Raw genomic sequence first — 25,777 nt, 5'->3', positions numbered from 1 at the left:
AGCATCAAAAATCTGGAAAGGTTAGGTTCCATAGCATGCTAAAATAGGAGATCCTTTAATTATCCTCTTACAATCCTTTCTTTCTAAACAGACCAATTTCACAACCTATTCCAATTCTCTCCATGATTTGCAAAATCTCTGAATATCAGAAAACGCTGACATTTTTCCAGGGCTATGCAATGACTTCCCTGGAGCTTGGAAGGCACTACCTCCGACAGTGCATGTTGTGGAAATTCTCTGGAAGTCAGCTTCAATGATCATTATAGAGGCACAGTGATATTGTTGTTGGACTAGTAATCTAGAGATTCGGGTAATGCTCCGATTGCTCTGATTTGATGGTGGAATCAATTGATGTAACAACATTCTGGACTTCTGATGTCCTTCAGGGAAGGAAATCTGACATCCTTCCCTGGTCAACGTGTGACAGCAGATCCACGGCAATGCGGTTACCCTCTGAAATGCCCAACAAGCCACTCAATTGTACAAAACTGCCAAAAAGTCTCAAAGCACCAAAATCGGACGGATTATCTAGGTGCCAAAAGCCACAATGGCAAAATCAGCCCTGTCTATCCTGCAGAGTGCTCCTTACCAACATCTGCGTGATGTTGCCAAAATTGGCAGACCTGTCTCATGGATTAGTCAAGCAACAGTCTGACATAGTCATACCTATGATATTGTACCTCATCGGCAGTGGCCCGGACACCACCATCACCAGTATCCAGCAGAGGTGGTGGCACAGTGGCAAACAGTCAGGGGAGCAGGGTGGGGAATTGCCTGACGAGTCATCAACCTTGACCCTGAACTCCATGAGGATCAGTTAGCTTTGCACACTCAGTAAGGAGAGATCACATCCAGAGTGAGTCATAGCTGGAGTGAGCTTGAAGGCAGTGTGATCATTTGGTGCAGAGGGGAAGCTGTGTTCGTTGCTTGCCTTTTTTTGACTCATAGTTACTCAGGTCCTTTTCAAGCAGGATAAATTAAAACCTGTGATTGAGGCCCAACGCAAAAAGAGTGACATCACAGGTAAACCGTAAGTTCAATGGTTGGTGATAGCTACTAATTTGACTATCTTTTAAAGGTTACTTTCAAATTGGAGATAAACAGGGGAAATATTTACAGGCTACAAACTAAAAGACCAACATGATTTTTAAAAAAAATTGGTGATGTATTATAACTGAGTGATGTGGGAGCTGGTGGTTCATAGTGACCACACTTTTAGCAAGTGCTGGTTGCTTGAGAAACTCTGGTTCTGAATTGCTGAGCAGCAGCCTGAGCTTCAAACACTGCAACACATCAGGGAGGGGGGAATTACCTGGACTCTGTGTTTCAGGAGGCAGTCACACCACTTAGATTAACTACTTCAAATTTGGTCAGTGGTCAGAAACAGGAGAGTGTGATTCTCAAATCTGCATCAGAAGGTTGTAGGTTTAATTTGGGGCGAGGGGTTCAGTTTTAACTTTGGAGTGAAAGGGCCAGCATCATAACCAAGGCCTGGTCCCTATTTAGATTAGATTATCTAGGAAACAGGCCCTTTGGCCCAACCAGTTCACAGTGACCCTCCAAAGAGTAACCCACCCAGATCCATCTCTGACTATGGGCAATTTAGAATGGCCAATTCACCTGACCTGCACATCTTTGGACTGTGGGAGTACCCAGAGGAAACCCACGCAGACACGGGAGAATGTGCAAACTCCATGCAGACAGTCACCCGAGGCTGGGATTGAACCTGGGACCCTGGTGCTGTGAGGCTGCAGTGCTAACCACTGAGCCACCGTGCCGCCCCACAGAGATAAAGGCACACAATGAGCATTCAGAGGAAACTTGCTTCAGTGAGATTGTGTAACATTGTGTGAACAATGGGTTAGAATACAACGCTGTTGTCAAAGCTACATAATTCTTTTGGAACCTGAAATACCATTTGGCCTCTGCTTGGCCCCACAAAATATCCAAAGACTAATGTTTCATCTGGGGTCTGTTGAAATGACTGGGGTCAAACTGTGGCATCAAGGTGATCAAACCTACTTTGAGACCATTAGTAACAATTTTGCCAAATTAAAATTGACTCATACGAATGAGCGTATCATCTAATCCAACAATCGAGTTCAGGACTGAGGGACTTGAGTATCAAGTGATGAACGGCTAGCAGAGGATTTCTCTGGTTGGATGCTAAAATAAAAATCCAACACGTAATAGTCCTGAGAGACTTCCTTGCATTTCAGTCTAACATGTCTCAACCAACACTGTCATAAATGGATTAACTGCTCTTTGAACATGTTGGTTATTTGTAGGAACTTGCTACTAAATAATAATACGATCCCAACAGTGCAGAAACAGGCCATTCAGCCATCGAGACTGCACTGATCCACCAAAGAGCATCCCACACCCCTCTGCCTTGCTCCTGTAACCTCACATTTACCATGACTATCCACCTAACCTGCACATTTCTGGTCACTACAGGACAATTTACCATGACCAACCCACTTAAACTGTACATCTTTGGACAGTGGGAGGAAACTAGAGCATCCAGCAGGAACCCACTCAAACACAGGTAGCTCATGAAAACACCACTTAGACAGTCACTCAAGGCTGGAGTCAAACCCAGGCTGTGATGCTGTGAGGCAGTAATACTAACCAATGAGCCGCTGTGCCACAACAAGCAAACTCTTTTCTCATTCCCATGCAGGATTCTGTTATTTTGGGAATGCCTCCATTATCCTGTCAATATTTATGAAACACTGTTTCTTCTATTTCCTCCTGTTTAAATATTGTTCTTTTATACAGAATCATACCTGGCTTATATGCATGGTGGTGTCACAGGTCAAGGGTCGAGCTGAAGTGAGGTCATTAGAGCCTAGCAATGTGGAAATTATTCCATTCTGGTCCACTTTTCTGATCATGGTTCCATCCACAAAATAAATCAAACCATTCTTGTCGATAGCAATTCCTGTTTAAAGAAATAAATATCACTGTGACTTTGACGTACCTCAAAACAGGAGCAAACAATGAAGGCTTTCATCACTGCTTCACCAAGTACTGTTATTGCTAAATTAAATGGGTGCCTATTGGCTACAGATCTACTGAATCAGATCAGGAGGAACAGAACACAGAAGTATTAGATGTTGTCTACTCACTGCTCTTATTGGGTTCTGTGCTTTCAAAGGGAACCTTTAATATTCCCCATTCAAAATATCTGAATTATAGACAGACAGGCAAGCAAAGGCATTGTGATGTACTTGAATCTCCCATCCTTATACAGTTTTCACTGTCTGCCACTTCCCTCAGAGTTTGCTGGTATCAAACTGCTCTTATGATAATTCCATCCAATTATAAGGCTCACCGGAACACTAAGGGTCTCAGAGTGCTAATGTGGAATACGCAGTATGCTCATTATAAAGCTCTCATTTATTGCACTGTCTTTGTTCCAAGGCTACACCCACTGTGACTCTTGCATGTTCACTACAGCACAGATCTCATTATGGCACAGCAACAAGACTGCTTTGACTACTTCAGCTTTCATCAGTGGAAATGTAGAAGAATGTATATGCAGTGGCATTCCTCATTTTCAGAAATTGATACCTCAGATCCTGCCTCTGTTAACAACTCCTTCCAAATTCTATCACTCTCCTGAATTTCCAAATTGTAACAACTCTGCCGCATATCAAGTGGTGCTGACTCAGTTACCTGTACCTCTGGGTATACTTCAATCTGAAACAAAAGTGAATCTGAATTTGGTTTCAGGGTTCAGAACTTGGCAAAGAAAGGAAGGTTTCTAACATGTGCATGATCATGTGTATAGATGTATGTGCGTGAGTATGATGTCTGTGTGCGTATGTGTACACAACATACCTTTAGGACTCATCAAAGAAGCTTCCACAGCTTTGCCTCCATCTCCACAACGAGCTTCATCAAATGGCAGACATTGTTCTCCGGTCCCTGCTACCACTTCAGAGTTAGCTGTCAGATCTTTAGCACCAATTAGGGACCTTGGATGATAGATCCTCCGGGTGTTGGTATCTGAGATGTACAGATCTCCTGTCACTGGGTCAGTTGCCAGGAAATATCTATGTGCCGGGTTATTGCTTTGGAAAGAAACAAATTTTGTTTTTTTAATGAAAGGTATTTTACAAAGTCCTGAATTCAATCTGAGCGATGGCCTAGTGATGTTGTTTACAATGGCTGCCAGAAGCAGTTGGACTTCTTCTGTATCAGAGATCAGATGGTACGGAGTATCCTTTATCATGACACTGGCAAACATTTTAACATCTTTTTACTGTAATAGAGGATAGGAAACTAATTAAGAACGAGATAAAGCCAGACTTAATCTTTCCAACGCCCACTCTGCTAACCTAACACTCGTTGAGTGTTCATTATATTATCAATATATAGGATTACAGCAAGAACCCATTAATAATAGCAGTTTAAGAACTCCCACTATTGATACTCCCACTGAGTGAATTCATTCAACAAATTATCATTAGTTGCCAGACTATTCAAATACTGTAAACCTGTCCACTAATAGTTTATATACATCATATCTGTGGGACATTCAGTGAGACACAGTATGATACATGATGCCTCTTTTGCGAAAGCTTGTTGTTTATGGGGTTTTAGCAAAATCTTCCATCAGGCAAAGGCCACCCATTGAACGTCATCAGCATTTTAAGACATAGGAGAAGAAGGAGGCCATTCAGCCCATTGAGTCTGCTCGATTATCAATGAGATCATTGCCGATTTGATCATCCTCAAGTCCACTTTCCTACCTTTTCCCCATAACCATTGATCCCTGACTGATTAATAATCTAGGCAAAAGTGAGAACTGCAAATGCTGGAGATTAGAGTCGAGAGTGTGGTGCTGGAAAAGCACAGCAGGTCAGGCAGCATCCGAGGAGCAGGAGAATCGACGTTTTGGGCAAAAGCCCTTCATCAGGATTAAAAATCCATCCCAGCCTTGAATACATTTTTAATGGCCAGGCCTTGATAGCCCTATGCAGTAAAGAATTCCACAGACTCTCCACCTTTGAGAGAAAAAAATCCTCCAATTTCTGATTTAAATGGGGAAGGTGCAGCTTTTATTTCCAATTGTTGTCCTCTATTTGCTTAACAGGGCAGTTTGCCCCTTGATCTGGATGTTTAGCTGCTCAGTCATTTTTTGTGAAGAGATGTTGCTTTTCACTAACATAAAGGAAAATGAAAATAAAGTATTGGTCTACCCCATTAGCATATCGGAATTCTCAGCATTTCAGTTCCTTATGATTGGGAATCTCGCTACTGTGGGAATTCAGCATATGATGGACTCTTGAAATTAACTTGGCTGGTGTAGGTACAGAGGAACCTCGATTATCTAGCATTTGATTAACTGAATTTTGGATTATCCGGACAAGATCGCAAAGTCCCGATACTTGGCTAACAATGTTATCCGGCATTCGATTAACTGAACAAAATACTGCCCACCCTTGTCATATGGACAATTGAGGTTCCTTTGTAGTTGAGTTGAGGCTTTGTTCCTGCAAACAAAAGAAAATCCCTTCCAATGTAACAGTGAGTGTTTTCACTGGCCCTTTGGACGCGAGGAAAAACAAAGATTTTCAGACCTTTCTGGCCCAGGCCAGCATGCAACAAGAGGCACAAGAGAAAATTCAGTTCCGGTTATGTTTCATAAGAGGTTGATACAAGAAAGGAAATCTGGAGATACAAGTTCTTGAATGGCTCCAGGTCAAGGGGCCATCCACTGAGCCCCAGACATTAATCTGAGAAACACTGATTCCAACTAATCGCCAGCTCTATCAGAACTGTGGCTTCGCAGTACATTGCAGCAGTCAGACACCAAGACTAGGTCACGCTCAAAACGAAGTGGGCAAGACAGCGCGGCAGTTCATGTAACATCCAGACAAATAAGAAATACCAGTACACAATAGCAAAGCTCTGGAAGATCTGATCAACTTCTATTACCTAAAAAATGGTGTGCACATCAGAGCCACACTTGATTAAATTGTGCATGTTTTCATAACATTCCGAAACATTCAATGCAATACCTCAATTTAACATGTCCAATAAAGGCATATTCCTGCTTTTCATGACCACCCGATGCATCAGAACTCTTTACAGTCAAAGAAGCATTTCTGATGCACAGTGACTGTTATAAGGTAGGAATTGTGGAAACCAATTTGCACACAGCAAATTCCCACAGAAAGCAATGTGATACTGACTGGTTCATCTGGTAACTACTGGTAGGCCACTGTGGAAAACTTCCTGTTGCTTCAAAAAAGCTCCAGATGAGACTTAGCTTAATATTTGGGAGAAGTAATGGCCCACTGGTATTATTGCTGGACTGAAAATCCTTAAACCCAGATAATGTTCTAGGGACATGCGTTTGAATTCCACCACGGTACCTGGTGCAATCTGAATTCAATAAAAACAAATCTGGAATTAAGTGTCTTGGAAAAATCCTTATGGTTCACTCATGTCCTTTCGTGAGGGAAGCTGCCATCCTGACCTGGTGTGGCCTACCTGAGATTCCAGACCCACAGCTATGTGATTGACACTTAACTGCCCTCTGGGCAATTAGGAATGGATAATAAATGGTGTCCCGGTGATGCCCTTATCCCATAAACAAATTATACAAAAAAGGTCTCAAAGACAGCACCCCTAAACTGAGCAGCACATCTTCAGTACTCTACTGGAGTGGCAGCCTTGATTTCTATGTTGAAGCTCAAGAGGAGAACTTGAATCGAGAACCTTGTGACTCTGAAGCAAGAATACCACCAAATGAGCTACAGCCCGCTTTCTTAACAATAGCATTTAAAATGAACTGAGAAATTGATCACATCATAGAAATATATAATAATGCAGTGAAGTAGTCCTGAGGAAAAAAAATCTTTTACTTAAACACAACATCTTGGTAAAATAGAAAGATTCTTAAGAAGGCTGGCAGGGAATAGTTTTGGTGGCAAGTAGGATGTAATAAGAAATTACTGAAATGTAATTAAGTATGATTGCACGTTGATGATAGATTCAAATTTATTGAATCTCATTTACTTCCATCATTTATCTTTAGATGGCTTTAATATCTCATGTTGACAACCAAGTGTAATGTATTGTTTAATGTCTGAAACAAATCATTGGAAATGGCTGACCCTTTGACTGTGAAGCATCAAGGTCTTCCAAGTTTTTATATCTGCTTTTTAACTGTGCAGATTCAGGAAATTTGCAGCATTTGACAATTCATCTGCAGGTTAAAGATTAGTTATTTGTCCTGGAGTCAGATCAGGCCAAGGATACAGGAAAACAGGAAAGTGTATCCTGAAAGTGGAGATACCATCCAGTACAAATCACATCCTGATAAGTGATAACTGATAATTTGATAGCTCTCCTAGGATGCAAAGAAGGTGTGTAGTGGAGGATAACGGGTTGGTAGTAGTAAACAAAATGCATTTTGTGCATCAGTCCATCACATACAGAATCACCTCTAGATCTGTAGATTCTGCAGCCAAGTGCTTTATTGTGGCCAGAGATAAAATGGAGATAGAAGATCAAGTCAGGCAGTCCCTCAGATGCAAACAGTTTCCGTTCTTGAGTCCATCCTTTTGTTGATTGGTATGCAGGTCAGAACACAATGAACATAGGACAGTATAAAATAGCCATTTGTAAATAGAAAGGAATGTTAGTATGTTAAACCTTTAAAATTAAGATTAATACATCCCCTCTATGGGATCACTTCTCTCAGTTCAAGCATTCATACGTTGGATGATCATATGTTGTGGTCCCTCTGTATCTCATAGATGGTTCATGAAGTTCAATATTGGAACTAATTTACCTTCTGATTTCAGAATTTACAAGCAGAACATGATACAGTGGTGATGAGTATTGTTATCTTGTTTTAATGCTTTATCATTGAAAGAGTTCTCATCATTTCCTCATCTGTTGAGATAACTGTAAACATCAACAGCCGTGGCAATCAGAAACCATCAAATTGAAAGCTAATTGAAACCAATTTCACATATTGTTTGTAACTTGACAAACATTGAAAACACTGGGATTTATCAAGTTTTCTACGATGCTAGTATCGCCTGTTACAGGCGAATGCTAAACTGATCTGATACAATTAGTAACTTTCAATCACTCTGGTACAAAAGACCGGTCAATCCGAAGAGAATAGACAGAGAAACAAAATCCATCCACTGATTAATATTTATCCAGTGATGAATGTTTGAATCTTAACACAAAAGATAAAGTCAATCTACTCTTTGATTTCAGTGTGAAACTGCAGCAAGTTTGATCAGATTGAAGAACACCTTAAATTTGGGATGAATTGAATGTTGCTGATTTTATTGGACTTAATTAATTTTATCACTGAAGGAATTGCCAGTAAGCATTAATATTCAAATACAAGACAGAAGACTTTCATTTTCATTTGTGTAGACTGAAATATAAAGATTAATTCAATCAGTGTAAGATGATTGAGAGTTTGCTATTTTTTCAGTACTTAACACTTATTATAACCATCATCTTACTGGTCTCCATTTTCCAAGCTGATAGGCTGCAGCTCATTGAAAATAGACCAGAGAATTAGGCCCATACATATGCGTCCCTCTTTCTGGCCTGTGCACTCTTCACTATGACAGATCCTGCACTGGTTTATGTGATTGTACGGCTCATTCCCAGTTGTTTCATCATTTAGTAAACAGAGAAGCTGGAGAAGGAGGAAAAACATGTACAGGCACCGCATACCCACCAACTCAGGGTGCCAGTACATGTAGAGCATATGCCCATCAATACTGCATATCTTACACTGGTAATTTGTGATACTTATTCATTCCTTCATTCATGTGAGTACTTGCCATAATTTCTTACCCATCTTTAATCGCACTTGAGAAGGTGATACTCAGCCACCATCTTCACAACTGAGTGGCTTGCTAGGCCACTCAAAAAGGAAACTATGAGTTAACATGTCGGCCTGGAAATTTGTGTTGGTTAGACCATTGTGTGTGGCACAGTGGCTCAATGGTTAGCATTACTGCCTCACAACACCAGAGACCCAGGTTTGATTCCACTCTTGTTGTGGAGTTTGCACATTTTCCTTATGTCTGCATGGGTTTCCTCCTATAGTCTGAAGATGTGTAGGTTAGGTGGATTGGCTATGCTAAATTGCCCATTATGTCCAGGGATGTATGGGCTAAGTGGATTAGCCACAGGAAATGCAAGGTTACAGGGATAGGGTAGCGAGAGAAGTCTGGGTGGGATCCTCTTCGGTGGTTCAGCATGGACTTGTTGGGCTGAATGGCCTGCTTCTATACTGTAGGGATTCTATGTAAAGGACAGGAGATTTCCTGGCCAAAAGGGCATTAGTAAATTTAATGCACATTTATAACTTTTCTGATATTCAGTAAGGGAATTTGGGAACTAAAAGCATAGAGCAGGTAGGTAGAATTGAGATGAGAGATCAGCCATAATGTTGTTGAACAGGGCACACTAAATGGGCAAAGTGGCCTAGTCAAGCTCTTATTTTTTATGATCTTACCAATTCATTAGCTACATAGTCACTGTTACTGATTTTTGAGCCTGTTTTCATCAACCGTATTTAAATCCCCAGCTGGGCTAATGGGATAGGAACTTTTGCCTTCAGATCATTAGCACGGGCTTCATGATTTCTGATCCAATAACAGAATTTTCCTGCTACTGTTCTGAGAAAGCCTTCAACAAAAGTGTAAAGTTCAAAATGAACAGGAATATTAGGAGCAATTAAAGGCTGTTTACAATGCATTCAATGTCATCAAAATTAAAATAACTAATTACTTATCAAAGGGATAACAGATGTCGATGAAACTTTGATTTATGTCCAGTTTAACTATTTCTATTTCAGGTTCTAAATTTTAACAAATGTTTGGCACTGCTTGCTTTAGATCTTACATTACCACTTTCCATTTATTTCCATTTATTCCAGTTCTAACTTTACACCTTCCCTGCTGGAATTGCAGCATTGTCACTTTCCATTTCCATTTTCCAGCTTAAAATATAACTGCAACTTGTTTTGTTTCACAGTTCTAATTCTCGGCACTTCCAGTCCATTTTCCTTATACCAACTCTTAACTCAAATCCTTTTTTGAACACATTTCCCTTGTTGTAAGTGATTCTTCTATTTTAATTATTCAAAACCTTCATTCAACTCCCCCTGTTCCCTTCAGTAAGGTTCAGGGATCCAAATTCTGATAGTACATTGCTGCTTAATACAGTCAGACAACACTCAAAAATTGGACCAGCCATTGAACGTGACAACATCAATAGATCTGTGACAAATTGTTCTAGTGGAATCATAATTGCCTCCCTTAGAATGGTGTTTTATCATTTTAACAGAAATGACATAACAAAACTTAAACATTTCCCAGTGTTACTGCATAGTAACAATCCTTATTATCAAATGAAGTTATTTTATGAAGACATTCTGTGTTTACTGAAATGATATCAACATTTATTTCGTGAGTAGAATGGAGGGGTGATATCTTGGATAGCTGGGAAATAATATATTTAATCTGTGTACTTTAAGTCAGTTTTACACTGCTATTCTTTATCCTACCTTTGTCTCTTTTTTTAATAACTTCAGTAATTAAAGTGGCACTGAATTGTGGCAACACATATACATCTCACTGCATTTTCATAATACAAGTGGCAATAAATTGCTGTTCTATTCCATTAAGGAGAGACAAGTGGTCGGCTCCAAACAAGGTGCTATTCCCTTGACTGTCAAGAGAGGGCACATGAGAGCAACTCTGAATGATTAGTGAAAGTTTTTTGATCTCTGTCCAGAATTGTCTGAAACTTTGTGGAACTTTGCACCTGACCCCAGAAAATGAGAATTCATGACTTCTAGCAATATCCAGTGCATGATAAGATGAGGGCATCAGAAGATAAAGGATATTTGTTCCATAAGCAAATAATTTTTAAATCACCATTACATTTTCTGTTAACCTCCTTTAACCTATTGGCATTTTATGTAAACATTTATCCTGCAAGTTGAAAAACCAGTGCCTATTTGAAGCTCAAACAATATTTGGAATTATTCCCAGTTCTTTATTCACCATGGGTACATAATTAAATCTGTCAATAAAGCAAATCAACTTATGCTGCTATTATAAAATCTTGCTGTATGGATGTTGTTTGTCAAGGTCTGGTAATACATGGACTGCACAAATTATTGAAATATTCCATATCCAACTGAATATGCTCACTCTAACATCTTCACCTACCTAGTGCTCTCTCAATAATGTACTGAAATATCAGGTTAGGTTGCATGTTCAAGTTTATATAGTGAGGATTTTGGAAGACTGATTGGGACTACTAAGGTAACTTGACATTTCAAGATGAGGGATATTGACTGCAAGAGACAAAAGTGATGCAGACCTGTGAATTGTGCCTCAGCTACATCTTTTAATTAAGGAAATAAAAAGAATTAGCTGAGGTGACAGTGCAACTTTTTCCTCACAGCCAACTTCAATTTCCTGATATTTGAAGTTTGTGGGAACGATTTAATAGTAAGTCCAAACACAACAACATTTTTCTTCAATTCAGCAGTAACCATTCAATAACCGATGCCATTCTATGGAGCAGATGCGACTCAAAACAGAAGGAAGTGGAGAAGGAAAAGAAGAGTGGGAATTGAACTGGCACAAGAAACAGGCCAAACTGGAAAAACAGAGCACCATGCAATAATCAGCTTGTGAAAGACAAGTTCTCAAAAAGCTGTTATGCAAGAAGTGGAAATTTGACATCACGCATGTGGGACTGCAGCTACGCAAGGAGACAAAAGTTAAGTGAGCCTGCTCTCCTTAGAGCAGAGAAGATTAACAGCAACAGCAGTGATGATTAACATCAAGGAGGGGATTTTTCTACTGACTTAAAGAAAAACTGTTTCCAGTGGCTATGGGGTCAACAACCAGAGGACACAGAATTTGCATGATTGGCAAAAAAAAACAAAAGAAGAGGGGCTTCTTTTTAACACAATGGGTTGTCATGCCGAGCAATGCATGATGTTAAATGATTGAGGGAGCAGATTCAAATTGCATTTCAAAAGGGAATTAGACATACACTTGAAAGACAAAATTTCGTTAATTAAAGCATGTTTAAATGTTCATTGTATATGGACTGGAATGATTGATTACTCTCATTCTTTGTGACCATCCAAGCTGAGTCAATTTCAAAGATTAGATTCAATTAATAATCATGGGGACAGGGAAATGGGCTGGCACAAATAAGATGGGACAAATGGTCTCTTTCTCTGCTGTAGAATTCTATAATAAAAGCGGCTCAAGTTTAGTTCTTTGATATCCCTTGTAAGCAATAGGTTTTTTGTTTCTGATTTTTCGGTCTTTTAACTTACATAAATTGCACCTATGATAGTTTGAAAATATCACTCGTGTTCCATCCCCGATCCACCCCCACCAAGCCCACAATAAAGCACTGAAAGCCAAAGCAGGTCCAGTAACCCGGTGAGAGAAAAGGTAAATTTTGAACTCAGACATTATAATGAAAGGACAGCTTATGTAGGAGGAAGAAGTTAATTAAACCGTACAAGCTGATAGAAACGACATAACAACCGTTTTCAAACTTACCTATGTCTAAAATCTTTATTTCTTAGTAGGTAGCAAGAAAGGAAGAGAAGAAAAGTCAGAATTAGGTATGGAACATAAACAAAGAGATCCAGTTTGAATGAAGTGCATCTATATCACTGTGCAAAGTGGTTCAAACTGTTTACACTATATTAGAAGAGGAGCCGTCACATCATTTTAATGTCACACAACCAGAACACAGTTTCCAGCCAAATCAGTTTTGCTTCACTACTAGTGCACGCTAATAGCAAGCTACAACACAGATTGACTTTGACGTGTTCGCCAGTGCACTGACCAGACACTTGTTCATTCTCTCCTTCATAACAAGGCAGCTAAGTTTTGAATGCATAAACCTCCATAGCAACAGCTCGGTGTTTATAGTTGCCAGCAGTAACCTAAATCCAAGCAATGGCCATTGCTATCAAATTAATGAACCTTCATACCATGTGACTCTTCATGAATGCAAATTGAAATACAATTTAACAACTGAACAAAGCTGCACGATAATTAGTGCATAGAATTTTCATGTTCTACAAACTAAAATATCTGCACTATTTGCAACTGATCAATTTTGGAAACGCCATCAAATTAATGAGTACCTACCTAATTCCAGGCGAATGAATACAACTGAGGAATTTGCAAGTATTTCACTAGAAAGGAGACTTGAAGCTAATTAACACATTTGGCAATGACCCTGCAGTTTAAATAAACTGTCTTCCCTCTCTGTAGCAGCAAAACATTGTGTTCAAATATTTCCCTCAAATTAACAGAGACAGGCAACACATAAATGCAACTTAAATGCAATTTTGAATGAATAGCTTCTTTGCTGCCATACTGACTGATGGAGGGGTAGTTAGCTTTCCTTGTGCAATTTCTTTCCTCACTGAACCTCAAATGTCATTCTTTAAGGGACTGGAATGATTGACTAACAGTTTGCATTGTTAAGTCTATTCAAACCAAATCAATCTGTGAATGCTATCAAGGTGTGTGTCTACACTAATGTTAGCTTGTTCCAATGGTGGGCAGATGGGTCTTGCTCATGTAAACAACCTTATGATTTAATTCGTACAGCATTCCAGGTTCTCCACCTGCTGGGAAAGCAACAGACTGTTGGAAGGAAGGACTTTTCCCATCAATGCATTGGCTGGAGCAGTACAGGCTAGGTTTTGTGGCTCTAGACCTACCTTAGCTCTAGAATGCTTGTCACATTTCCCGAAGGAAAGATGCGGCGGATGTAGTTGAAATCGCCAACGTACAAGCTGCCATCGATGCCACACGCCAAAGCTACGGGTGCCAGGAGTTTATTACCATCTGATTGGCCATTGCAGCTCGGGCACGAGATGCTGCGTCTTCGTCCGTTACCCATGATGCTGTTGATGATGGCTGGCTGCTGAGAGATGAATTGATTTTCCCCGTTTCCCTTGTACAGGATGCCTAATGGGAGGATGATAAGACTAACTTTGTCACTGTCACAACAATAAGGCATTTTCCATGATTGCGGAATCATCATCATAAATCATAAAGCACTATTCAAATTTTACATTAGACCACACCAATCAAAACAATTGATTAAGACAGCTTGTGCCTTCAGCAATTCTGGAGAGAGAATACTGATTAAATCAGTGATGAATGTCAAGGCTGCATCAATCTCTAAAGATTAGAATCATTTGACATTCACCTGTTGTTTGATCAGCTGAAGTATAAACACAGCGATTAGATCTTAGTCAAACCTGTTACTCGGGGGAAAGAGGTTAGATGAAAATAATTTTTAAATGATGACTGCTGCTAATGAGCATTTATTCAGTTATTACCATTTGGAGTTTTACAATCTACTTCTAAACCATTTTTTGGTCTCTCACTGTGTTTTTCTGGATTTTACATATTTACCCACTTTACCTTTAAAAGATTTTACCTCAACTTAATTATTTTAAGAGAAATGTTATGCTCAAGTGTTGCAGAACAGATTTCACTGAAACGAACATGACAGATAGCAAAGAATGCAGTTGCTTTCACCGTGTTCTACGAAATCAATTTGGAAGGTTTTAAAAAAGCATCTATTTTGTCCCATTTTTTCACTGTTCTATCTGAGGGCGAGACTGCATCTCCACGGATACTGGTAGTCCTCTTGTTCCTATTCTGTTCCTCATCCTTCATGTGTGGGTATGTGGGTATTGGCATTGTCATTATTGTCAGGGTATAATTTTTGTTTAGATTAGAGTGGTGCTAGAAAAGCACAGCAAGTCAGGCAGCAGCTGTGGAGCAGGAAAGTCAACGTTTCGGGCAAAAGCCCTTCATCAGGAATCCTGATGAAGGCCTTTTGCCCGAAACATCGATTTTCCTGTTCCTCGGATGCTACCTGACCTGCTGTGCTTTTCCAGCACCAGTCTAATCTAAACTCTGGTTTCCAGCATCTGCAGTCCTCACTTTTGCCTAGGGTATAATTTTTGTTTACCTCAGTGCACCTTTTTCGTTTCTGGGTCTGCTTTATGACAGACAGGAGCTACCTTCCCATCAGCTGCTTTGTTACGTGATGCGTCACATAGTCGCACGTCCAATCCACCTAGCCTGCATATCCCTGAACATTTGGGTACTTTAGCACGTCCAATCCACCTAGCCTGCACATCCCTGAGCCCTTGGCCCATCTCCCTCTAAACCCTTCCTATTCATATACCCATCCAGATGCCTTTTAAATGCTGTAATTGTACTAGCCTCGACCACTTCCTCTGACAGCTCATTCCACACAAACACCACCCTCTGTGTGAAACTGTTGCCACTTAGGTCCCTTTAACATTTTTCTCCTCTCATCTTAAACTTATGCCCTCTCGCTCTGGACTCCCCCAGCCCAGGGAAACGACCTTGTCTATTTACCTTATCCACGCCCCTCATGATTTTATAAATCTCTATAAAGTCACCCCACAGCCTCTGACACTCCAGGGAAAACAGCCCCAGCTTATTCAGTCTCTCCCTGTAGCTCAAATCCTCCAACCCTGATAACATCCTTGTAAATCTTTTCTGAGCCCTTCCAAGTTTCACAACATTCTTCCTTGAAGTTCAGGATAAATCCTACACAGTCAATTCAAGCCGATCAGGCTACTTGTCATCAAATGGAAATGATGGAAGGGGTCACTGATAGTGCTACTATCAGGCTTTTGCTCTGCAATAACGTGGTCAAAAACAAAAATGTGACATTCAGTTTGGATTCTGCCAGGTCCATTCAGCTCCAGGCCTCATTATAGCTTTTGTTCAAACATGGATAAAAGAGCACAACTCCAGAAGTGAGGTGAGAATAACTGTCCTTGATATCAAGGCTGAACTTAACCGAGGGGGCCCTTGAGGAACTGAATTTATTGGGAATCCGATGCAAAACTCTGCTGGTTAGCGAAGTACCTAGTAAAAAGGAATAAAGTTTCAAATATTGAGATTAATCATCTCAGCTCCAGGACATCTCTGCAAATGTTCCTCAGAGCAGTGTCCTGGACTCAACCATTTTCAGCTCCTTCAACAGTGAGCTTCTCTCCATCATAAACTCAGAAATGGAGGTGTTCACTAATGATTTCACAATATTCAACACCGCTTGTGGCCTCAGGGACTGTTTCTGTTCATGCCCAAATCTAGCAATAACCTAATAATTTACAAGGAATATTTGCATCACATTAATGTCAGGCAATAACCACCTAAAACAAGACAGAAGCTAACCATTTCCAATGTCATCATTATCATCATCAGAGAATCCCCTGCTATCAACATGCTGGAGGTCACCTTTAACCAGAAACCTAACTTGACCAACCACATAAATACACAGTAGCTTCAGGGAAAGACCAGAGCATGGGAGTTCTGCAGCAAGCAATTCACTTCCCGTCTCCTCATATGTGCCCACAATCCACAACCCAAGAGTGCGATTGAAGATTCCCCACTTGCCTGGATGTATGCAGCTCCAAAGTCAGTGAAGAGGTTCAACACCATCAGAACAGGACAGCGTGCTTGTTCAGCACCCGATCCACCACCTTCAATATTCATTCAGTCAACCACAAGTGCACAGTGATAGCAGTGTATATCATTGATTAAATACACTGCTCATCCAGGCTCTTATATCAGCACCTAAAAAAATCTCACCCCAAGAACAATTGGGGCAGCAGAGCCACTTTTGCAGTTTTGTATCATGCAAGTTCCCTTTCAACCTACACACCATCCAGCCATGCAACCATGTCTTCATTATCACTGGGTCAAAATCCCGGAACTCCCTCCTAACAGCACCTTGGGTGTAACTATTTCCTTAGGATTGCAGTGCTTTGAAAATACAGCTCACCATGTTCTCCAGGGTCATTATTCACAGACAATAAATGCTGGCCCACTCAGCGATGCCCATATCCCATGAATGAATTAAAAACAATGAATGACATTTCAAAAAAGATTACTATGCACCATCTGGTATTCACACCTCATGCCATATTCATCTGTATTTTTAATGTAACATTATAGGATAATCTGAAGAGCTGTCTTAATAGAACAAGAGTGCTTGGAATTATTAATAATCTATTTCAAAATGGAATTCATAAACTATCTCAGAATAGCACTTATCTTTAATTTCATTTGATCTCTTATCAACCCAGTTAATATAAATACACCAGGTTGTTTTTCAAATTAAGGAGCTTGAAAAGGTCTGTTGAATAACTTTTTCTGTTGATAATTAATGAATTATGGCTCGATTGGTCCAGTGATTGTCAGTGTTCATTTCAGTTCCTAATGTTTGCTCCCATGTAGGTTTTGACATTTCAGTAACAATTACAAAGCTCACGCTTTATTACACATCTAAAATCAGTTCATGGCTTTGAATAGAAATGAATAATTCATCATAATAAGTTTCCACTTCCTGCCGTGAATGATTTCATATCTATGACTGTGGGTCGTAGGTGGGAGGCTCCATGTGCAACACTCTGCAACCAACATTTCAGGATTCAAATTAAATTGAGTTTTGAACATAAACATATAAGTTTGCATGGCAGATGGTAATGGTCACAAACCAGTAAACAGCAATGTTGAATGTGGGAACTTTTAACTAAAACCAGCATTGAAATACAAACAGTAATTTAAAAAAATAGTTACCTGGAAATTCTAATGACAATGCTTCACTGTTTCTAAGTGCAAATGCATCTTGTTGTATTTCTGTATGAATTTATATGTAAATCAGTAACCATTCTCCAAATTGAGAAAGGTGGCTTATTCTCAGTGCAGGCTGGTGGCCTGTATGAATAAATAGGGGGGCAGTCATTTGAGGTGATGAGGGTCTCAGCTGCAGACAGACAGGTGGTTGGCCATTACCTTCCCTCCTTACAGCAAGGGCTGTCGCATTTTGTTCAATTCAGGCATTTGGCAGACAAGTGATGGAGCCTTTCACTGCATGAAGGGCCCAAAAGGGGGTGCTCCCCTCTGCAGAATGCACTCGGCCAATCGGAGAGTCATTGCTGGATTCCCGGTCACAAGACGAGGTCTCGAGGGCTAAGTGCTGGTTCTGAATGAGTTTTCCCTCTTCCTGGTGCTGGGCACCTTAACCAGTTTGAGTTCCTTTGAGTGAGAGACCTGCCCTGATATCAGGTTCCACATGCAGAGAGCACCCCTGACCGATACTGGGTTAATACTATGAGTGGTGTGATTTATTGGGCATTAATCGTTTCACTAACATTTTCAATTATCAGCACAGTTAGCAGACTGTCTATGGACCTGCCTGTTCAGATAATACTCAAAGCAGAGGCAGAATCCACTTGACCTAATAAATGCACACCCCGAGCCAACATCTCTCCATGAGGAGCACACAATGGGAGGACCTTGGAGAAAATACTCAAACAGGAAGCTGCATTCCTGATGTGAAACAGCCTGAAAGCGTTACAACAAAAGCCTAGAGGCTTGACAGTTCAACACATTCACATCTATCAACTTCCAGAGTGATAACCAGCTAGGTATGTGTCTTTTTCTTCCACCAGGTTGGAGAGGATAGGTTAATGGGGCAGGAACAGGTTTTCCAGCAACAGGGGTGTGAAGTTGCAGAGGTGCAGCTGATTGCAGTAACAAGTGAACGTGAGAAGTAGAATGTGAACTGTTGTGGGCGGTGGGGCAGAAATCTGAAGATTGCACCTTGTTCTCATCTTAAGAAGGATAACTTCAAAGTGAGAAATATTCTCCTCACATTGTTAAATAATTCAGAGCAAACACGATTTTTGAATCTACAACCAAGTTGATATTAGCATTGTTTGTCTTCCTTCTCTGAACAAGGGATGCATATGGAGTGTGACTGCGTGAATGGTCAGTTTTAAATTTAGCCTGGTTTCTGCATCAATGCTAGGAAAGCAGCATTTGTACATACTAGAATCTGCACTCTCATAAAATGTTGTAGCTCAGACGTAACAGTTTTCCTGTGCTCCTTACAAATATTGAGATGTTATGTCCAATACAAAACTCTTTAGTTTGTCACAATGAGATGTTATGCTCCACAGGTTTCCTTGCATTTGCAGTCTATTGTTTAGAACAAAAATGAGGGAGACGGCCCCCACTAGGAGAAAGTGAGGACTGCAGATGCTGAAGATCAAAGTCAAGAGTGTGTTGCTGGAAAAGCACAGCAGGTCAGGCAGCATCTGAGGAGCTGGAGAAGTGATGCCTTGGGCATCAGCACCACACTCATGATTCAGATGGGCCCCCACACCAACATCTCATGTTTTTATATTTACCTTTAAGGTTTTTCCATATCTAATGATACATGATGAAAATCCCATGCTTTTATCCCTTCAAATAGTTATTTTCTTTCCCCAGACCAGGTTGCCAGTCTGCTGCCAGCATCTGTAACTTGAGAGGCACTAATTAAGCATTGCTGACTGGAAGACTCTCCCACCCTTGCTGCATTATCATAGACATACTGAAGGGATTTTCAGGCTGAGAATTGATCTTTATGGCTACATTCTGAACTCCAACCTTGTGCTTCTGGTTCAGAGGCAGGGACGCTGGCCATTGCATCACATGAACTCTCTTACCGTGGACCAGGAACCTAAAATGAACACACAACTACCATCCTGCAACTACAACTTTAATGGATTTCACCTTCTATTTATCGAACAATAATTAAGACACTATGGTATGAACAGGTCCCATCTCTGTCTTTGCTGAAGTCCAACACATTGCAGATTATAAACACACCCCATAAATCACTGGGTTTACCAAGAACAAAGCTGAGTAATCCCATTTGATATTTATAAATTAAAATATTCACATCTCTTTGTCTAATTAAATCCTGTGATTAAAAAATTGCATTGTTCCCAACATGGCAGGTCGAGAGTCTATTTCTGTAGGATTTCTTCCAATATGGCAGCAATTCTGTTTAAAAGCCCAATACCTATGACTTCAGCAGAGGCCATCAACAGGAAAGTCACTCGGGGAGGAGGTGGGGTGGCTTTGAATATTTTACAAAACCATAATTTAACCGTATGTGAAATTCCCAGGCTTTACTCAGATCAGGCCTTCATAGATTCATCTCTCCCACAAAACAGCTTTAAAAAAAAAGCTATAACAGCTTTAGTGTACATTTACAACACCCAACTGTGACAATTACTTTCCCCAAATAGCTGAGTTCTGTAATTTTCATCAAAGAACTCTTCTGTGTCAGCATGCTTTGTTATTAAACCTGATACATTCAGCCGTTACGATGAAAAATTACTACTTTACAATTTCTCTTCACAAAACACAAAGGGAATGATGAACAATATTTTACCTTCATTAGAATATTTATCACCATTTTTCTGGGTGTCCGCACAAACACCTGCTGCTGTCTGTACTCTGCTCCAGAATGAATCTCTCTGGCTTATGTAGCTTGTCATTACAACTAATCACTGTGTTTATTCAATTAGACGCAATTCACTTCAGAAAAGTTATTGCCTGTCACTGCACATCCCAGAATAATTTAAAGAATCGATTCACCAACACAACACATTTTTAAGAACTGACTTGTCCAAATTTTTTTCTTTAATTGCTCCATTTCGTTTGCTCACTCGATCACGATTCAATTAGCCCTTTGTTCCCACAAAACTACCTCTGATGTTACACAGCAAAAGCTTCAATTAGGGAAATTGGTACACTTGTAAAACAAATGGACATACCATAGATTTTATCCACAAGAGAATGGGAAGAAATGGATGAATTTTCCATGTTTTGTTGAATTCAAACCATGCGTGAGTCATTTATCCCACTGAATAGTTTTAACAGAAGCTGCAAATACTTTGGTACACCAAAGTAGAATCCAGCGATGGCAACTGCCTTCCCCAAATGCTTATATTTTTAACTCTTTGTCATAAACTATTCAGCAGATATGATTATTAAGTCCAAGAGTACACACTGAGGTAGGCTATTAGCCTTGGGGGCAATGACTACAATGGGGGAAAGCCACTGTAGGTCATTGCTATGGTATACCAAGGGACTGGACACAGGATAAAACCCCTTAGGCTGCATACTTGACATCAAATAAATATTGTAAATATATGCTGTCATTTTATGTGTACGATGATGCAATGTTTTCTTGGGCACAAAATTAATTAAGAAGAAATTGGTAAGTGAGAGTTCAGAGACCACACATTTGAACTATATGTCAAATTTAAGGGAAAGATTAAACAGAGCTGGGGGCTTGGCTAGACATCATTTAAAAGTGGCACAGCATGTGATGAAACAGGAAGCAGACAAGAAATCAAAAATTTACAATTTTCCTAATGGAGATAAAGTGTTACTGGTACTCTCAGTGGTGAGCAAACCTTTAAAGGCAAGGTTTAGTGGGCCTTATCAAATGAAAAAAAATTGAGACAGGTCAATACTTGATGAAAACGTCAGATAGATAGAAATTTCACAGATCATGTCATGTGAATATGCTCAAAATGCATTTTGATAGGGAAGCAAAGTAAAAGGAGAATATGGTACCGGTTATGACACACAGAGTGAAGAACCAAGTTCAGCTATTCCATAATTGGACATTCCTCAAAATAAATTGGAAAATGAGGAAGTTCTCAAAAATTGGGAGACATTGTTGAGTTACCCTCCAGAGGAAAATCAAAATGACCTGAAAGAGTTATTACAATCACATGGGGAAATATGTGGGAATAAGCTGGGAAGTACTAATGTGATTAGTCATTCCTGACGTAGGGCTTTTGCCCGAAACTTCAATTCTCCTGTTCCTCAGATGCTGCCTGACTTGCTGTGCTTTTCCAGCACCACACTCTTGACTCTGATCGCCAGCATCTGCTGTCCTTACTTTCTCCTAAAGTGATTATGCATGATGCATAGGAAATGCTGTTCCAATTAAACAACACCCTTTTAGACGTAACCTTCTAAATTTGGCACAGGTTCAAAAAGAGATTGAATACATGCTCAAAAACAACACGATTGAAGTGAGTTGCAGCAAATGGAGCTCATCCATAGTAATGGGGCCAAAACCGATGGTACCCAATGATATGTTTGGATTATCATAAAGCCAATGCAGTTCTGAAAGTTGATTCATTTCCTATTCCTTTTGCAAGACTGTATTGAGAAAGTGGGACAAGCTGTTGAAGAAGTGCAGGAAAGTTCAGTGGACACAGGAATATCAGAAAGCATTTAACAGCCTAAAAGTTGTGTTAACCACTGCTCCAGTGTTAATCACACCTCCTTACATAAAGCAACTCAAAGTGGCTGTTGATGTGAGTGATGTGGGTGTCGGTGTTGTACTCTTGCAAGAAGCCGACGAGAAGATAGAAAGACCCATTGGGCATTTTTCCAGAAAAGTGAATAAACATCAACAGAAATATTCTTTAATTGAGAAGACCTTGAGTTTGGTGTTGGCATTGAAACATTTCAACATTTATAATGCCCTTAATGTGTCTGAGAAACTATATACTGATCATCACCAATTAAAGTTATTAGAAAAATTTAAGGATAAATATTCCAGACGGTTTACATAGAGTTTATTATTGCAGCTATTCAATTTGATAAGTTATATGTAGCAGGAGAAGAGAATGCAATTGCTGATGCATTGTTGTGACTTTAATGAAGGAAAATGTAGGCATTTGGTGGTGGGGACTGAAATGGACAACAGTGGTGAATGTTTGTATGCTTAGAGTCAATGTAATGTATATGTATTGTAGTGCGGTAATAGAGTAAGAGTCAAGGTTTTTAAAAATAAAGCCATTTTTGTATATTGATGGGGAGATGTGTCGATTCTTTGGCTTGAAGAGGGTTATTTTGTCCTGTTTTTTTTAAATGAAGAAAGGTTGAGTCAGAGGTGGAGAGTGGTCTGCTTGAAGCCAATAAAGTAATCAGCTGGTGAGGGCCTTGGGCTTTTCTTTCAAAGTTGGAACAATCGAAGCAGCCTGAATGTGTGGGGTCAAGCTCCCACAAAATCAGGATTTTTAGCATTGTCTTACAGTAGTTGCTGGGGTCTTGAAGTTGGAGGTGGAAGCTCTTATTCCTCTCTCTGTACAGCTAAAAGCTGGGGTTCATGCTGTGTGAAAGCTGGATGGAAACCACAGCTCCCACTTTTGCCGTGACGCAGGCTTCATTGATGAGAAGGAATTTAAATGCAGTGTATGTCATTGAAATAAAGGAGTGTTTTTCTCAGCAGAGTGAAGTACGTAACATACACCAGACTGAACAGAACTTTATATTTTACCTCAGGTCATGGTGGATACAAGGTTGAGTTGACATGGTGGGTAGAGAGGCAAAGGCTGGGTGTTATGAGTTGGCACAACATTGGTATAGAGTCTATAACTTTTGGTATAGGACCATACGTTAGCATAGTGGCTGTGAAGATGGTGAGCAAAGGGACACCGAGTGGCATGGAAGGTATGAAGGCTTGGGTTGGCATGGATGGGGAAAAGGGATTGTGTGGGTAGTGGTGGGGAGTCAGAGGAGGTATGGGTTGAGGGGTGGAGAGATATCTTTTGTTTCATTCTATTTTTATTAAACTCGAGTATAATGCAGGGTCAACGAGGAATCTAATCAACTTGCTTCTGAGAAAAAAGTACATTTGCTACTTCACATAGAATCTGAACTTTAGTTTGGGGCTGTTGTGTGCTCTGCCTTAACAAAGTCATTAATGGGTTGAATTGTTGGGAAAACGTCCATAAAAGCTTGGCTGACAGGAGATACAGCAAGGAAGCTCGTGCTTACTCTCACACTGTGGTCACACACTATTACAATGCGCCTATTCCACTGACAGAACTCTCTGACATTACATATAGGGGCACCCTCTTGCATAGTTTCTATTACTATTCATGTCAGGTGTTGCTTATTTCAGGACCTGGTGCAAACATGGTAGGCCAAAAGGGTGCCTCTGCTCTGTGACACCTCCACCGTGGTTTAAAAGCTCCACCACGAGGAATGGGCTCCATTCTGTAATGTTAAGGGATCAATTTTCAGATCCATGTTTGTGAGAACTAGGTGGGAAATACAGAACACCGGGCTGTGCCATGAAGATGGACGCTGGGGTTTAAAGGGGCACAAGGCGTTGACAAATTCTACCCATTCCATCAATGGCAAGACTTCTTTTAAATCTTCCCCAAATTGATTTAATTTCTGCAGGGCCCAGCAATTTGGATGTCTGACAAAACCAGAACCGAGATAGAATCATACAGCATGAGGAAACAGACTCTTCAGTCCAACTTGTCCGTGGTGACCAGATATCCTGAATTAATTTAGCCCCATTTGTCAGCATTTGGGCCATATCTCTCTAAACCCTTCCAATTCATATTCCCATCCAGATGCCTTTTAAATGTTGTAATTGTACCACCCTCCACCATTTCCTCTGGCAGATCATTCCATACGCATACCACACTCTGCATGAGAAAGTTACTCCTCAGGTCCTTTTTAAACCCTTCCCCTCTTAGATCCTGGTCAAATGGCCCATACGCACCTTTCTATGGTGCATTTAACTAGCACAGTGGCTGCTGAAAATAGTTAAATTAGATGGCATTGTAAAAATCAGAGGTCGAAGGGTCAGAAGTTGCAGTGGGATAACCATTTCAGTTCTCCAACGTCAGTGCAATGGGCTCTATGAACTTTGAGATTCTTTCAAATTAATAGTGGATGGTCCGTCACACTGGTCAAGCCAGAGCGGATTTCTCTCAGGTGTGATGCCAGACCTTATAAAACTCCACCTTGTGGTAAAGGTCTGGAGCTGCAGTGTTACCACACATTGAAGCATCAAACTCAAGTAAAGACCATGCATAGCCGTCAGCAGATCAATAATCACTGCATGCTTTTCATCCTCTTACCATTCTGCACATCCAGGACGTGGTGTTTATTCAGTGACCAGCCACCCATATTTGAAGAGTCCAATTCATACCCCTGCAAAACAGCCGTTCTCTTCTCCCAGAGGATGAGATCCAGACAGGACTCGTATTCATAACCCACAGAAACTGGACAGGGAGAAAACCATCATTAATTGACTGGCTAGGAAGAAATTGTCCTTCAAACATTCATAAGGCTGAAAGACCACCAGAAAGCACCTCATCAAACAAAACAGAAAGGAAATTCACAACTCTCACTTCCAAAAGGCTGTGGATGTTAGGTCAACTTAAATTTTCTGAACTCGGACATATTTTTGTGGTCAAGAAATCGCTGATCAAAGACACGGTTGAAATACAAATCAATGATGATCTAACTGAGTGGCAGAGAGGTGTAAAATACAGAATGGCTAACTCCTGTTATTGGGATCAAATGAGGAAAATTAGACTTAAGTTTCTCTTATATGGGCAGCAGCATATTTCTGGCTCCAGAATTAATGAAAAACCAAATAAAAATGATTTTTCTCAGCCTTTTGTGTGCCACTGTGAAGGTTTGGTTAGATTATTATAAAGCAAAACTGCCTGCAACTCTTTGTGCAGTACTGTTAACGTGCCCAAATACCTTACCCCCCTCCCTTTAAAAGTAAAAACTGAACTGCTTCTTTCTTTCCACCAGGCTATAAAGATTAGGCCTGTTTTAGGACTTTCTCTTTAGAGGTGAGGACGTTAAGTTGGGATTTAATAAAAGCATGAAGGGTTTTGACTGGGTAATTAAGCAGAAACTGTATACGGTGGCAGAAGGGTTAGTAACCAGAAGACACAGATATAAGACAATTGTCAAAAGAAACAGCTGGCCAAAGGACTTTCTTTTAATACAGAGTTGTCATTGAGAAT

At 40.3% G+C, this 25,777-nt stretch overlaps 1 protein-coding gene across 8 annotated transcripts in view; it reads right to left on the bottom strand.

Moving 5' to 3' along the window:
- The window catches only part of LOC132822044 (teneurin-3), an 822,914-nt gene that overhangs the window by 39,182 nt on the left and 757,955 nt on the right, over positions 1-25,777 (bottom strand). For all 8 annotated transcript variants that reach the window (XM_060835055.1, XM_060835070.1, XM_060835085.1 and 5 more), the window contains 4 exons: positions 24,872-25,015; positions 13,784-14,033; positions 3,847-4,079; positions 2,790-2,944 (listed from right to left, as the gene is read on the bottom strand). In XM_060835055.1, coding sequence (XP_060691038.1) covers positions 2,790-2,944; positions 3,847-4,079; positions 13,784-14,033; positions 24,872-25,015 — 782 coding nt within the window. The remainder of the gene's footprint in view (positions 1-2,789; positions 2,945-3,846; positions 4,080-13,783; positions 14,034-24,871; positions 25,016-25,777) is intronic.

This window comes from Hemiscyllium ocellatum, chromosome 2 (genome assembly GCF_020745735.1).
Source record: "Hemiscyllium ocellatum isolate sHemOce1 chromosome 2, sHemOce1.pat.X.cur, whole genome shotgun sequence".
NCBI classification, from domain to species: Eukaryota; Metazoa; Chordata; class Chondrichthyes; order Orectolobiformes; family Hemiscylliidae; genus Hemiscyllium; species Hemiscyllium ocellatum.
This window is presented reverse-complemented; position numbering and strand designations above follow the sequence as displayed.